The sequence below is a fragment of the Pimephales promelas genome, chromosome 5, assembly GCF_988280905.1.
Source record: "Pimephales promelas chromosome 5, fPimPro1.hap1.1, whole genome shotgun sequence".
NCBI lineage: Eukaryota > Metazoa > Chordata > Actinopteri > Cypriniformes > Leuciscidae > Pimephales > Pimephales promelas.
The window spans coordinates 17,629,259-17,645,877 of record NC_142773.1 but is presented as its reverse complement, the minus strand read 5'-3'; the positions used below and the strand labels follow the sequence as shown (position 1 = coordinate 17,645,877).

General features: G+C 39.0%; 1 protein-coding gene across 12 annotated transcripts in view; it reads left to right on the top strand.

The window, feature by feature from the left end:
* Positions 1–5,642: 5,642 nt before the first annotated feature.
* The window catches only part of mbnl1 (muscleblind-like splicing regulator 1), a 50,323-nt gene continuing 39,346 nt past the window's right edge, over positions 5,643–16,619 (top strand). For 4 of the 12 annotated variants that reach the window (XM_089131052.1, XM_089131050.1, XM_089131049.1 and 1 more), the window contains exons 1-2: positions 5,646–5,837; positions 12,277–12,884. In XM_089131052.1, the coding sequence (XP_088987178.1) occupies positions 12,711–12,884 (174 nt within the window). In that variant the 5' untranslated portion in view covers positions 5,646–5,837; positions 12,277–12,710. Of the gene's footprint in view, positions 5,838–6,414; positions 6,669–12,276; positions 12,885–16,619 lie in introns of those variants that run through there. The other 8 variants (XM_089131055.1, XM_089131054.1, XM_089131053.1 and 5 more) reach the window with 4 other exon arrangements.

The following is a 16,619-nucleotide window of genomic DNA, read 5'->3' as shown; positions in this document are numbered from 1 at the left end:
AGCTCAAGCTGCATTAAATATTCATTTCTGTTCAACTATATGAGTATGCATATTCAGTTTAGTTGTTAATGTGTTGCTAAATGTGGTTAAAGGTGATTCTAAGACTGTGGATAATAGATATAGAAAACAAACTGTCTAAAAGACTAGTGTGTGTACTATGTATAAAAGTGTTGTTATTAACTAAAACAAAAAATATGTATTTTTGTTAATTGAAATAAAGCTGAAATACAATATAATATAAATATTAGATGGAAAAACTTAAACTTAACTTGAAATATGTTTAAAGGGATACTCCACCACTGGAAAAAGGGCTTTCAATACAATTTGGCTGCCTATAGTGTAGACTTTAAAAAAACAAAAAGAAAAAATGTAATACACTGGGCTTGTTTCCGTCCAAAGCCACTGCCACCAGTCATACACTTACCGGAGTCAAATACCACCTTGCTTTATTAGGAAATACTTCTTAGCAAACTTTTATTCATAATAGTGTTGACTTCTATTGTTCCCAAGTGCAAGAATTCAAAGTTAACGTTTAGTGAAAGTGAGTTACTTTCGGTTTCCAGTGACGTTTTATGGCAGCGTCTAAAGGCGGCAAAGAATCGTAATTTGTTGTCAACATTTCAAACTGGATGACCACTTACACAGTGTTTTAGGACAAAGAAACTGCCATTTTCACAAAAGTCTTGGGGCTGTCAAAATGATTTTTGGTTTTTGCTGATAAATAAAGGTGAATTCGGTCAACGTAACATTGTGAATGAATAAACTTTGTTCTAGAGCCCGACCGATAAATGATTTTGAAGGCCGATACCGATACAAATATTTGTTGGTTTTAAAATCCGATATTCCGATATATCGGCCGATATTTTTTATTTTATTTTATTTTCAGAAACGTGCAACAAAACATTAACAGATTTCCTTAACATTAGTTTGTAGTTATATATGAGTTTTAACTAAAATATGAGAATGCATTTTAAAAAGAAACTTGTTTCTTTTATTGTCGCAACAGAGCAGAGGAACCAAAGCTCATTAATGTTAACGTTAGCGGTTATCCACTGATGATAGTGGCATTAGCTAACTTTGTGGTTAGCTAGTCTATGATGAGCCATAATTTAGCAATGGATAACATCATACTGCAAATTGTAATACATACATAACAGGCCAAGTAGAGATGATATGTCTCATTACTATAACTGCCACGTGCTATTAAAGAAATACTTCAGTCACATTGTCAAAAGTTAAAAGGACAGTCAGTCAACTACACTGTAACAAAGTAACGTAATTATTACTAGCCGATTCCGCTTCACTCTCGGCTTATTTAACAGCAGCAAATCTGGATATGATAGTCACAAATTTTGTCATGCTTATTTGAGTTAAGAGAACTGATGGAGATGTTATTCAAGCAATGTATTTCTTGTGACCAACTCACCATGAACATACTTCACGACGATCTCACTCGCGGATAACTGGTTTTCTCTGCCCGACTCTGGCTGGATCAGCAGTTTGCAGAATGTGTGGCGCGTTATACGAGTGTTGCTAACAGATATTGTATGGAGTGCCCTCTGGTAGACAAACTATACAACTCCAACACTCATGACATGGTTGAAGCGTGTTTCGTCCGTTTTTATTTTATTTTTGAAATATTAATTTATCGGCCATTATAACTGCCGATACCGATAGTTTGGAAAATGCCTAATATCGGCCGATAATATCGGCCTACCGATATATCGGTCTGGCTCTACTACCATCAGAGATGTATAAAGTACTAGAAACCCGGACTTGAGTAAAAGTACAAGTGCTCTATCACAAAAGTGACTTGAGTAGAAGTTGAAGTGCTCTTTAAGCACCACACTTAAGTAGAAGTACTAAAGTATTCAACATTTTTTGTACTTAAGTATTGCAAGTAGTTTATTTTAAAATTCACTACTTAAGTACTAAAAGTAAAAGTACAAGTATTGTGTCATGTAATTATTAAAGATAGCAGTCAAAAGTTTGAACTAGCAATCAAATAAGGCGCTTTGGCGGGATACAAATTTGCTTTGGCAGACGCCAAAAATATCATTGCATGACAACCCCTGCATTAGTTTTCAATGTGTGTGTCAATCAATACCATTACGCTGGCGTGTGATTTAGGCAGCACGAAAGCCAACTTGCAACGTATGATTCGTAAAATTTGTATAATTGTAACAAGTAACTAGCAGAACATTAAAAAAAATTCGAAGTAAAAGTATTAAATTCATAGAAAATATCTACTGAAGTAAAAGTAGAAGTATGAGAAAAAAAACAATACTCTAGTAGAGTACAGATACAGCATTTTAGTACTTAAGTAGTTCTACTTCGTTACTATACATCTCTGACTACCAACAATGTAGCAATAGAAAGCAGGTTGAAAATCTCCAAAGCTAAAAACACTAAAAATAATGACAAAAGCAAAACACTAAATTATTAAAACTTATGTTATGATGTGGTTTTGTGTCTTTGTATTATTAGTGGTTCCCTGTCTATTGAGTTTTCCAGGTGTTTCCTATTGTCCACGCCCCCTTGTTACCTTGTTAAGTTTGCTTGTCTGATTATTTAAGCCCTGTGTTTTTGTCTTAGTTTGTGAGTTGTTGTACGTGTGAGGTCGTTGTGTGTCACTCCCGTATCTGAGTCCTGTTCCTGAGCCCTGTTCCTGAGCCCTGTTCCTGAGTCTTTGTTTAAATATGTAGTTTGTCTTAATAAAGCCTCTACACTGCATTTGGATCCAGCCTCCTTCCTGTGTTTCTGCCACATCACGGCACCGGCATCACAGAACAACTCACCTAAACATGGATCCAGCAGGTAGTAACCAGAGCTCACTGAGCAAACTTTGCTCCCTTTATCAGAACAATCGCTGCATCGAGGATTATGTGGAGGAATTCCTTTTGTTTAGCCATCTCGTTCCGGATGGGGAAGATGCATTGAAGGACTGTTTCTGGAGTGGTCTGGATCTGGACATTGGTTTAAATTTACCAGAGGAGGACCCCAGTTGGACCCTGGAGCAGTTCATTGATTTTGTCCTGCAGTTTTGTGGATCTCCCTTCACTGTTGGAGAGGTAGAGAGGGATGTTATCACGACCATCATGCCCGCTGAGCCTCGTCACGTCTCAGCAGAGCTTCCAGAGCCTCGTCACGTCTCAGCAGAGCTTCCAGAGCCTCGTCACGTCTCAGCAGAGCTTCCAGAGCCTCGTCACGTCTCAGCAGAGCTTCCAGAGCCTCGTCACGTCTCAGCAGAGCTTCCAGAGCCTCGCCACGTCTCAGCAGAGCTTCCAGAGCCTCGTCACGTCTCAGCAGAGCTTCCAGAGCCTCGTCACGTCTCAGCAGAGCTTCCAGAGCCTCGTCACGTCTCAGCAGAGCTTCCAGAGCCTCGTCACGTCTCAGCAGAGCTTCCAGAGCCTCGTCACGTCTCAGCAGAGCTTCCTGAGCCGGCGCTGCACGTCAGCCACGTCCAGCTGGAGACTGTTTCTGAGCCGGTGCTTGCTCCAGCCTATGTCCCCGTAGCTACCCCCAAGAAAATTTTGGGGGGGGGCAGTAGGTCTCCGCCGTGGCCACCCGAGGGGTCTTCTCCGCCGTGGCCGCCCGAGGGGTCTTCTCCGCCGTGGCCGCCCGAGGGGTCTTCTCCGCCGTGGCCGCCCGAGGGGTCTTCACCGCCGTGGCCGCCCGAGGGGTCTTCACCGCCGTGGCCGCCCGAGGGGTCTTCTCCGCCGTGGCCGCCCGAGGGGTCTTCACCGCCGTGGCCGCCCGAGGGGTCTTCTCCGCCGTGGCCGCCCGAGGGGTCTTCAACGCCGTGGCCGCCCGAAAGGTCTTCACCGCCGTGGCCGTCTGAGGGACCTTCACTGTTGTGGATGCCCGAGGGTTCCACAGTTCCGCCCTGGTCACGTCCACAGCCTGCTCCGCCCTGGCCTTCGCCTGGTCCTGCTCCGCCCTGGCCTTCGCCTGGTCCTGCTCCGCCCTGGCCGTCGCCTGGTCCTGCTCCGCCCTGGCCTTCGCCTGGTCCTGCTCCGCCCTGGCCTTCGCCTGGTCCTGCTCCGCCCTGGCCTTCGCCTGGTCCTGCTCCGCCCTGGCCTTCGCCTGGTCCTGCTCCGCTCTGGCCTTCGCCTGGTCCTGCTCCGCCCTGGCCTTCGCCTGGTCCTGCTCCGCCCACGCTCTGCGGCCCAGGCTCGTCTTGGCTACCTCCTGGTCCCGTTCCCCTGCACGGGCCTGGCCCTCCGTCCCTCCCCCAGACCGCCTTCGCTTCACCGCCCACCTGAACTTTTTGGTGTCTTTATGGGCGTCAGGAGCCGCCCATAGGGGAGGGGCTCTGTTATGATGTGGTTTTGTGTCTTTGTATTATTAGTGGTTCCCTGTCTATTGAGTTTTCCAGGTGTTTCCTATTGTCCACGCCCCCTTGTTACCTTGTTAAGTTTGCTTGTCTGATTATTTAAGCCCTGTGTTTTTGTCTTAGTTTGTGAGTTGTTGTACGTGTGAGGTCGTTGTGTGTCACTCCCGTATCTGAGTCCTGTTCCTGAGCCCTGTTCCTGAGTCTTTGTTTAAATATGTAGTTTGTCTTAATAAAGCCTCTACACTGCATTTGGATCCAGCCTCCTTCCTGTGTTTCTGCCACATCACGGCACCGGCATCACAACTTAAAGTTTTTAAACTAAAGTGTGAAGTACATAAATTATACTAAAGTAACACTGGTGTATAGGGCATTTTAGCACACGCCGTTAATTGTAAACCTAAAAGAACCCAGGACACACCTTAGCTTTTCACATATCCATGAACCGTCAGCGTAAGTGAATCTCTAATCAATTCTAAAAACAAAATCCTTGTGTTTAGTGTGTATGTACAACAGCAAGTTTCCCTTTTTCTATTGACCTTTGCACAAAAAAAGTTAATCGTCTTTTATTATTATGATTATTCCATTGTGAGCTATGTACAATTTCCCCAGTAGTCGGATAGAGTCATAACCGCAGTCGTTGCTGGGCGAGGCTCAAATATGCAAATAATGCTATAAAGCATTTTTTTTTCCTTCAGAAGATAATGAATTAATGCCCCAGTTTCAACGCTTTATGATCCTCCAGGAAAATATTGTTTAGTTTGAAGGGACTCTAAATTCCCAGCCATGTGGGAGTTTGTTAGTATTAACATCAGCGAAATAAATTAAGGCAACCTAGTTCTCCTCAGTGTCATTTAATAAATAGCTTATGGTGTAAATATATCACGCTTTTCAAAGCGGATTATAGTGCATGATGTGTTTCTCTCCTGAAATGACCGTAACCCATATTCGGAGTCAAATTAAGCCCAAATTCTCTCTTTCCTTGCAGCAGATAACTTTGTCGCACAATGCACCAGGTGTACAGCTGTGTGTGTGTATGCGTGTCCCACTGCAGTCTGGAGTCGAACGCAGACAGGCTCCAGGGAAAGCACGATGTAATCTCACAAGCACACTCGTTTTCTTTTCTTTACCTCCCTTTCCTTCCTTTTGTCCCCTCCCCTTTTCATTTTCTCCTCTCTTTGGTGAGGAACTCAAAGCATTATCAGCAGCACTTCCTGGTTGTGTGGGTGGGCGGTTCCAGTGAGCGTGATTGGCGCTTGAGTTCGGTGCTCTGCGCAGTGCTGATGTTTCTCGCTCTCGCAGGCTCACACAAACACACACACAGTGGCGCAACCAGCAGCCACACGCGCTCTGTCTCTCTATCTGTCTCTCTCTCTCTCTCTCTCTTTCTCCTCCTCTCTGAGAATGGTCCACCCGGTGCCTGAGGCTCTGCTGTCGCGGCCTGCCGCCCGTGTCTGATCTCTCACACACATACGCGCACTCAATAGTAATCATGATGTGAGAGGTAAGAACTGCTTTTTCTCGCGCTCCCGTTCCTGTCTGTCTCTCTTCCGCTGTTCGGCTTGAAGCACTGCACCACTTTTGCGCGCTTGCTGTGTGAGGATGGGGGGTTATTCTGTGTGTGTGTGTGGGCTGCCTTTGAGTTTATAGGGTGCTTTTGTGGTTAACTGCAGTTTGTTATGTCTTGGGGACTGCAAACAAATCTCAGCAGTGTTTTTCCGCGTACTTAAAAGTTGCGGTTGCATCTGTGCGTTTGGCAGGAAACGTCCCTCGCGCAGGTACTCCCCCACCCCTCCGCGACCGGCTACTTGTTTAGACAGTGGCAGCCGCGCGATTGGTTAACTGTTGATCCTGAGAGCACTTCTCCTTTTTTAAACCCCCCTCTCGGGTCTCACTTCCCTTCTGTTTGTTTTATGCGCGTACCAGCGTGTGCATGTTTTTTCAATTTTTTTTTTTTTTTGCATACGCTCTTGGGCTCTTACGACAGAGCTTCTTTCCACTCCCCCCCACATGTAAATTACGTGTGACATGTTTAACTGCTGTTTCCTAATATGGCTCGTGCTAGATTTCAGAGCGGTAGGACCCAGTCAGGCACCCTGGGACTGCACAGGGGCGTGTGTGTGTGTGTGTGAGAGCGTAACTGTCTGCGAGAGGGAAAAGAGAGGGGAGAGAGATGTTGACGCAGGTTTTCACTTCTGTCTGAGTGCGTCACTCTTCCATGCAGTCATGTAAGTAAACGCTGAACACGCTCTCACTGCAGAGAGAAACATATGGATTCGAGCTCTCGCAAGCCTGCTCGCGGTGGTTTTCCTGCGCTAAAGGGAAACTTAAACATGTAAGAGAAGATTCCTTCAGAACAGGTTATGCTGACTTTTAGGGCACTTCATAGGCGGGTTATTGTTTCTGCTACTGCTGCAGACTATTAAAAGTCTGAAAATGATGAAAGAGCATCGTCGCCGAGAAGGGTGTGTGTGATTAAAGCCATTGTTTGAGTCGTTTGAAGATCATGGTTTTTTTGGAGGGGGAGGAAGGAAAATATACAAATAATATGTCTGGGGTGGTCTGGCGCCAAGTCTTCGGGTTTTGTCGACGGCACGCTGTAGTTGAGAAAGTGAAAGTGTCAGGAAAATAAGCACATGGAGTCTTTATAGGGAAGCACACTTCACTTTAGTTCTCTGTAATTCACTTCCAATTCTGTTCAGACTAGCTCTACATCTTTTTTTTAGCAGAATTCTGCATTAGCAATGTAAACGGTGAATAATCATGGATGCAAAAAGAGTCATGTAAGTGGTTTAATCCCATATAGGTCACACTTTATTTTAAGGTGACGTACTTACTCAAATAAGTACTGAGTAATGCTAATTAGCTGCATGTACTTACTATAAAGTTTAGGGATTGGTTTAAGGTTAGTTACAATGTTATTACTATTGTAAGTACATGTAGTGAAGTGTTATTACATCACCTTAAAATATATTGTTACCCTATTATACGACCGTTCGACGATAAACATATGTGTTCGCACCATCTCACATCTTATCCTTGGGTTTTCTTGCTTTTTGTCTGATGCTAGACTTTCATTTGCCAAAGAATGCTTTGTGTTTTTGCATGGTGTCGTTAATGCCACTAATGAAATGTATCTGATCTTGAATGTATCAAGACGCTTATGCGCTTAACATCTAGAGGGCATTGTAGAAAAATACTTGTGTTTTAATAAAATTTGAAGTCTTATCATACTGAACTTGTCATTTTGAATAGTTAATAAATAACATGTTGAAAACCATTAACCTTCAACCTTTTCGATTCTCTCAGCTTTGCAGAACGTTATAAACTGTGCATGTGTCTGAGTTACTGGGTAGAAGGGCTTTGTGCTGTGTAACCATGGTGATGATACTATTTTCAACCCTTTCCAACATGGCAATCATCACCTACACACGTCTGAGTCAAACGATGTAATGCTGTGGTTCAGATAACCATCTCTGGTGCCCGCACACCTTTCTGATCAAGCACTCCACCCAGATTCAGGCCAGTTCCTTCATGCTGATTTGGGTTTTCGCTGAATGGGGAGTAAATGTAATCAGGATTTTAGAGCGTTCACATCTTGCCTGATTCCAGATCAGAAGCATTTCACTTCTGAGTTGCAAAGCGACATCATAAAGATCCATTTTATATCTCAGATTGTGGTTGAGTCTGATAGATTCGGAAAAATGAGCTGTACTTTAAAGCTGTAGTTAGTTATGTGGTTTTAGGTTAATAAACATACAGGTTTGTTCTTAAATGTTTATTTTTAAGGTATGGTCATAAACATTAGGTTTAACACAACCTTAAAGGGATACTCTACTTTTTTTTTTAGAAATAGGCTCATTTTACAAACAGTTGGGTTTACCATTTTCGAATCCATTCAGCCGATTTTCTGATATTTAGAAGAATATCAGTAACCACACAGTTTCTGGTCTCATTGACTTCCATAGTAGGAAAAAAATATAGTATGGAAGTCAATGAGACCAGAAACTGTCTGGTTACTAATATTCTTCTAAAAAAAAGAAAATCGGCTGAATGGATTCGAAAACGGTAAAACTCGACTGTTTAACTCTGGGGGAGTGGTAAAATGAGCCTATTTCCAAAAAAAAAAAAATCATTTTTGGCTGAATATTTGGTATTTTGGTATTGGTTCTTGTCGTTCTTGCTGTTACATTCATCGTATTCTTTAGATCAGCTGGTTGGTTTCTGTGTTCTTCAAGTTCAAATATGGTTTTCTAAAGAACTAGAGAATAAAGTTATTTGTGGAACTTATCATACTGTAAAAATCCATCTAGTTTTAGTTCCGACAGTATGGTTCTGTTTATAAAAGTGTTTAGATCCTTAAACGGTAACAGTTTCCCATATGGGTATTAGCTGTCATGTTTACAAATGTGAACCAGTCTCAAACACTGCTGTTTCAATAGTAATATGATGCATATTTCAAGAGTCAAAGATCTTTGCAGGCAGTGTTTGTTCTTGTTTCCTAAACAGACTAAACTCAGACTGATTTTAACCTTTAGTTATAATTCAATTTTAGTCTTTTAATATTGCACTGCTGCCAAATTACAAACAGAGCCAGTGGAAATCAAAATGTTCAATCAGGCATTTTTCACCAGCAGGAGCATATTAGACATCAGTAGACGTAAATATAGCCATGAGCCAAAGTGCAAAGAGAATGAAACATTTAATATCTCATTCATGTGAATCATTGAAATAGTTTCCAATTCTTAAACGAGAACATAACATCCAGTTCTCCTCCCAGTGGCAAAAATGTTTGACTTTTTAATGGGCTTTGATTGGCATACTTCCAGATACTCTCTCTCTCTCTCTCTCTCTCTCTCTCTCTCTCTCTCTCTCTCTCTCTCTCTCTCTCTCTCTCTCTCTCTCTCTCTCTCTCTCTCTCTCTCTCTCTCTCTCTCTCTCTCTCTCTCTCTCTCTCTCTCTCTCTCTCTCTCTCTCTCACTCGGTCGTTCTTATTTTCTCTCCTTGTTTGACCTTGCAGCAACTTCTAAGAATTTTGTTATTCCACCGCAAAGGATTGTGGGAGATATATGGTGACTTAATAGCCAAATCATTTAACCAAAAAAGAAAAGTTGGACCAAAGAAACGGCATCGTTATGATCAAGTGAAGACTTGGATCTTAAAGTAGGATCCAGGTCTGAGCATGAATTTTCTTTAATTGTCATGGCGATTATTCCTCTTCTCAGTAAACACAGATAACGCAGGCATGAGCCTGTTTAATGCAAGATCAAAATCACGCTGCAAGGCTCATGAATTCACATTATCCAGAGCGATCGCTTACTTTTCATTTCACAAAATCATTTAGCCTATTTTGAGTATTCAGTGTTCCCAGGATCCAGTTTGCTTCATCACTGAAAGACTTATCAGATTAAATATGTCATTCCATAAACAGGGCTGTGTGTGTGTGTTTGTTTTTATAATGTATTTGATCCAAGGTAGCATACCAGTGCTCTTACAAAAATGTACCATGATAACCATATTTCTGATAAAGAAAGTAAATATAATACAAATACATACATATTTATGTACTGCGCTTAACATAAATACTCTGCAATTGTACTTTTGTTATACTAAATTGATAAACGTAATTAAACAAATTTTGTACTTACTAGACTTTAGTTATCCAGAAATAGTGCTGATGTCTAAACTAAAGATATACTTAAGTATGTTTGAAATGTACTTTAAATATCTTGCATTTAAAGACTGGTATTACACAGTGATCATACTATCCTTACTAATAGTGATATTAAAATACAGTTTAGGCTTTATATTAAGAAATGTGCATTGTGCAATAAATAAATACTCCAAATAAATCTCATTTAAGTCTCAAGTGATATGTCAGTAAATATGTTAATGGATTTTGTAGTGTACCTTGTTTGTTTGTTTTATAATATATTTAATTAATTTTATTATTTATTTATTTATAAGAATACATTATAGAATTATAAACCTGTATATTTAAGTTCAATTATTATTATTATTTATTTATTTATAATATATAATATTATAGAATCATAAATATGTATTTCTTTGTTTGTTTTTTACTACTGGAAAATACTAATAATATTTACTATATTTTTCCATTTTTTTGTGTGTGAGTGGTGCTTGCGCATACAGACCCTATTCAGAGAGGCACTTTAGCACTTTGTTGTGGATGGTTGCTAAGGTATTCTGATTGGTTGCTAGGTGGTTACTTATTGGCCCAAGTTAAAAGAGGTCACTCTCAAGTCTCTGTTATTCTGGTCTAGTTATAATTTTTTTTTTTTTAAATTTAGTTAATTTAATTAATTTTCTTTTCTTGTTTCTATGGAACTGGTTGCTAATACCAATCTTGCATGGTTGTATACTAACAATAAATGGAATAACTGTCATTCAAGTTAAAATGATGTTAGATTTTTGTAAAGGTGTCACCCTCTCTCAGTCTGATCTACTGCTCTCAACTGGCATGCGTCCGGAACATTGCTACATCTCTGCCTGTGATTGGCTCACTGCGAGTCGCGCAATAGTTTAGTTTAGAGAAACAGGAAATGACCTCGCCGTTCACTTTCCAACTTCTCACTCTCTGATAAATGATACATCACAGCTCTTTAGCTGTAGATGTGTTATTTGGTTCAGTTTTCCTCAAACTGGACTGAAACATACAATTCTGAAGGGTTGCTTTGTATGTGTTCCGTGTGTGTGTGTGTGTATGTGTGTTTGGATAAGACAGAGACCAGTGTGTATGTGTGTCAGTGGGGTGTGTGTTAGTCCAGGAATGTGAGTGACAATGTTTTATTTGCTCTGACTAACAGTATTCTGCAGACTTCAGTGCATTTCTGGCATTTTTAGGGGTGTGAAGGATTTATGCAGCTGGTGAGAGTCTCGAATGAGAAAGGTTGTGAGATAAAGTGGAAGATCGGCTGCGTCCCAATTCTTCTCTTGCTGTCTGTCCTAATGAGCACAATTCCATGCAGTGAATTTTCAGAATGTGCATTTTCTGTATGTGTGGAATACCTGGATAATCTTCTTCTACTGCATCTGCCAAAATATGCAGTATGTAGTAACATAATGCTCCCAACTTGACATTCCTTGAATACTTGATCTATTTTTGCATGAAACTGGATGAAAAATGCACAATATGTTTATTTCTACGTGGACAGAGGAAATAAACAGGAGTCATATGATGGCCTCATGATGATGAGCTCATATGATGGTAATGTAGCATGCTATAGTTTGAAATAGTTATTGTTGCATTAAGCATTCCATATCACATGCTATTTTGGGAAAAATAATAGTATGTATTATACACTGTATGGGTGATTTTTCAGTTAGGGGAAGTTATTGTGTCATCTAAGATGATTACATTTTTTTTTCCATTTTTTATTTGCAATAGATAGATTTTTTTTCATAGTTTTAAGGTGAAATTTGCCATAATTTCAGTTACCAGATATTTTAACTTACATTCTAAATGTATTTATTTATTTTTCAACGAGGACAGTTCTTTTTTTTTGTTGCACCTTTTCCTGAGAACGTAAAATTTATTAGATATTTATTTGTATTTATGTTTTCAATGTGTAACTTTATTAGGATTTTTCTTTATTTTATTTTAGAAACCAGAAGAAATTCAGATTGTAATATATAAACTTTAATAAAGTAATACATTTATTTAAGTTGCAAACTTAAAAAAAAATGCATACATGCCTACATAATAGATAACAATGGACAGCAAGCTAACATGTTATTTTTGCATGTCCAACACTTGTCAACAATTGGTGAGAAATATTAGATTTCAGGTCGTCGAAAGTGCTTATTCGGTTTGTTTCAGTTTAGTGCACAGTGAAATAATCTAACCACAGACTCGACTGATGAAAATGTTTGCTGAAGAGCCGGTATAAAGCTCTTCCTCCTCTTTTCCTCTGTTGCAGGTGGGTACTAAGTATCGTGCCCTCTCTTGCGTCTGCCGCTGCTTGGAGCTGCTTATAGTACAAGCCTCAGCTTTCCTGCCTGCTTGCTGCCCACATCAGTGAAAGACTGCCTGCACAACCCCACAATCCCTGTGACCCCGAACCACCCCTACCAGACAGAGCTGAAGCGGGCACTATTGAATCAGCCAATCAGAGTCAAGGATTTTTGCTTTGGGATCCATTACTGCAGTTCAGTTTTTCCTTGAAGCAACCTTTTTTTTTTTTGGTTTGTTCTTTTTCCTTTGGCCTGGCGTTTATCCACGAGGAAAGAGGAGCTTAATGATCTAAGAAAGAGAACATTAGCAAAAAGGACAGACTACTTTTGACAAAACACAAGCACACCCAAAGCACTTTGGGATTTTAAGGAACTGAAGTTTGCTTGCCGCTAAAGCGAGATGGCGATGAATATGGCTCACATGCGGGACACGAAATGGCTGACGCTGGAGGTGTGTCGAGAGTTTCAGCGGGGAACGTGCTCACGCTCCGATGCTGAGTGCAAGTTTGCGCATCCTGCCAAGAGCTGCCAGGTGGAGAACGGGCGAGTCATCGCGTGCTTTGATTCACTGAAGGTAAGAAACGCCTCGGACTTCCAACTCTAGTGTGAAATTTTGCATTTGTTCTAGTGTGTGTTTAAATTCTGGTTGAAATCTGTCAGTCTTTATGCTCTTTTTTTAATGGAGAATGCCCACTTTTGGTCACATGATTATATTTATTATTATTTTTATTATCAGTTTTTTTATTTATCATTTTTTATTTTTTACCTTTTTTATTTTATTTTATAATCACAGTAGAGAAAAGGTTGTAGGACAAGCCATAGGCCTACTGTAAATTTTACCAAGCTAGAATAGAACTCTACGAGCACTTTTGGTCACATGATTATATTTAGTATTTTTTAGGGCTGTGCAAAGATTAATTGCATAATTAATTGCATAAAGATTAATTGCATAATTAATTGCATAATATATAAATACATAATCTATATTATATATAAATATAAATATTTTATATATGAATAACACATTTTCTTAAATATATACAGTACATGTATGCATATGTATTTATATATACAAAATAATTATCACATTAATACACAGCACACACACATATATTATGTAAACACAAACTTTTATTTTGTATGCTATTAATCACAATTAATCTTTGCACTGCCCTAGTAATTTTGTATTATGTTTTTGTTTAATTTAAATTTTAAATTTAAATTAAACAAAAAAAATTACATTTAAAAATAAAAATTAAAAATATAATATAAAAAATATAAATATACAATTTTAAAAATTAAAAATATAAAATTTAAATTTAGATTTTTACATTTAAATGTTATATTTTGATATAATATAATAACATTTTTATTTTTCTATTTTATTATATTTATTTAACTTTCTTTTTTTGACCTTTGACATTTTATTTTGTAACCTTAAAAAAGGACTGGAAAAGATGTAGAGAGGCAGGACTGAAGCTAAACTAGAACTCTCACACTTTGGTTACATGATTATATAATTTGTAATATTTTATTATTCATTATTAAAAACTACATTTTAATTAATTTATTTATTTTTACCTATTGATTCTTTTTTTTCTTTTGACCATGATAGAGAAAGGACAGGAAAAGAAGAGCTGGAAGAGAAGTGAGACTGGAAAATGTTGCTAGCTAGACTAGAACCCTCACCGCCAGTAGACCACAACTGCTAGTTTAGCAGTTTTTGTTTTTAAAAGATGCAAATATTCAAAGTTATTCATTCATTGATTTATGAATTTTTTTTTACCAAGTGTGACTAGTTTATTCATTTTACTAGTCAAATAGCACTTTTATGAGCATGAAAATAAGCAAGATTCGTTTCCATATTATCTGGCTGTATAAATGGGCCAGTGTTTTACCTTAGAATGACACGGCTGAGGCTTTAGTCATAAATTCCTTCTTCCTACTCGGATGCTAACATGAGCATTCCACACAGTTTATAAAAATGCAAATCAACTGCACTGAATTTTATATAGGAATTTCTGTTAAAGTAGTAATCTAGACAAGCGTTTCTCAACTGATGGGTCCCAAAAATGGGTTGCAAGACCGTTTTGAGTGGTCAAAGTCAAAGAAACAACAAAAGCTTGTTTCTAGATTTTTTTTTTCTGATGTGAGACTTTTATTTTGACAGAGACATTCTGTAAACACTTTGCTCTTCTGCCAGAAAACATTTTTTTTTTTTTTTTGTAATTCCACTGTGCTACATTTCCATAGAGTGACACAGGTATGACATCAGAACCCGGAAGTCTAATTCCTTCAAGATTTTCCGATGGGGTTTTTCAATTTATGAGTAAAATAAAGCCTGTGGTAGGCTAATCATAACTTGACAATAGTTTTTGACATTTTGACATCACAACATACACTGCAGACACTCAGTTTTATTTAGTTACTTATTAAAAACAAACATTTTCAAAAATGAACATAACTCCTTCAAAATTCACGTTTTCGCTATGGGAGTGAGTAATTGTTGTAGAACAAACTGTCAAAGTATCGTCTAGCTATGTTTACAGTACTACTCATGTGTGTTAACCATTTTTGAGGAATAAATTGGATTGGTTCAAATTCCCCAAAATTTGGGTCACGGCTGAATGACCATTGGAAAATGTGGGTCCCGTAGACCTTATTCACAGCAGCGCCATCTTTGAATTTTAACCACAATGAAAGAGAGGCTGTGAGAGATAGACATGCATCTCTTAAGGGGGTTTTGCTGTTATTTTATGTGTTTTTTTTATTATTTAAAACTGCAAAAATATCTTCCCGAGAAGTTTCAGTAGACAAAATTATAAGTGATCTATGAGCTTTTTAAAGTGGGTGCCATTGAAAACATGGTTTATCCCTCACAGCCTCACTTTCACACCGGTCATGGCGCTGCTCTGAATAAGGTCTATTGCCAAACCAGTTGAGAACTATTGGTCTAGACCGCAAGACCCATCACAATGGCATGGCATCACACCAATGTTGTTGGCGTGATTGAAACCGCGATGATCATTGTTACTTAAAGAACCCAAGTCTTATGTAGAGTAAAAGAGCATTTTCTTGACCTTTATATGACTGGAATCCACAGCATTTTTCCTCCAAACTCTCAAAGTTGCAAAACATTTCAACACATGTCCAAATCCAGGTCTCTGAGAGAGGAGAAGACTAAACATAAACTGATTATTCTGTGCTTTGCTGCCTTTTAATGACACACTGAATCTCTTATGTTTGGACAAGACTGAGGATGAGGTCTTATGTGTGGAATTACCCTGTTGAGATCGTGCTCGAGCGTTTCTGCTCCTTTCCTGCAGTTTTTCAGTTCAGTTCCTCATTTTGGTCAGTCAAAGAGTCACTCAGCACAGCTTTATGTACTCTAAAAACCACCAGCACCCGAGCCTGGATGAGCAAGACAACATTAAGCTCTCAAAACTCCAAAAGGTTTTGGAGATCTGGTGTTCACGATAATGGTTTTCATTTCATTTTGATAATTATATGGCTATATTGTATTTTTAAACCCTTTAGTATTCAGCAAAAAGCCACTGGTATTAGTACAAATCCCCAAAATATGAGAAATATATGTAGCGAGAGGCCGCTCACAGAAGCTAATGCATGCGTTTCCCTCATTCCCATTTCCTGTCCCATGTTCTGCTCACTCAAGAACAAAATCCTCTGTGATGAACAGGATGATACCAACCGCTATCTGCACAGAGATCTGATCCTCGTCCATGAGCCCTCCGCTTTTTTCCTCTAATAACACCAAAAATCACATCCAACAGTGCGGACCCCAAGATTGGCCCTCTCCGATAGTCAACAGAGACTGAAAAGTCTGTAATGCCCAGCAAAAGAAACTTGGGTTTTCACAACTTTCTGCCATTCAGATGCACTGTTTGGTGTTTAAAGAAGAAAGACGTAATTCTGTTACGGCGAGGTGTTTGAAGCGGTGGACAATTGTTATTTTAAGTAAAAAAAGTTTACTCGTTCTATTTTATGTAAGTAATACAATTTTAAATTAAAAAAATGATACGTACAAGGAATTAATTTTTACAAACATTTTATAATCCTTGTTTTAATTAACAAGGATGTCTTAAAGGTTTTTCCATTAATGTTTTGATAAATGATTTATGGGCTGTGTTACATCTGTCCAGAATGAGCTTGAAGTTCCACCAATCCATTACTTTGGTTCATATCGCCCAGTGTTTGGCTTAATGTGGAGCTGCTAAATTATGGATGTAACTAAATATATTTAAATATTAAAAAGACCACATGTGCTAAATTATTAAAATGTCTAAATATG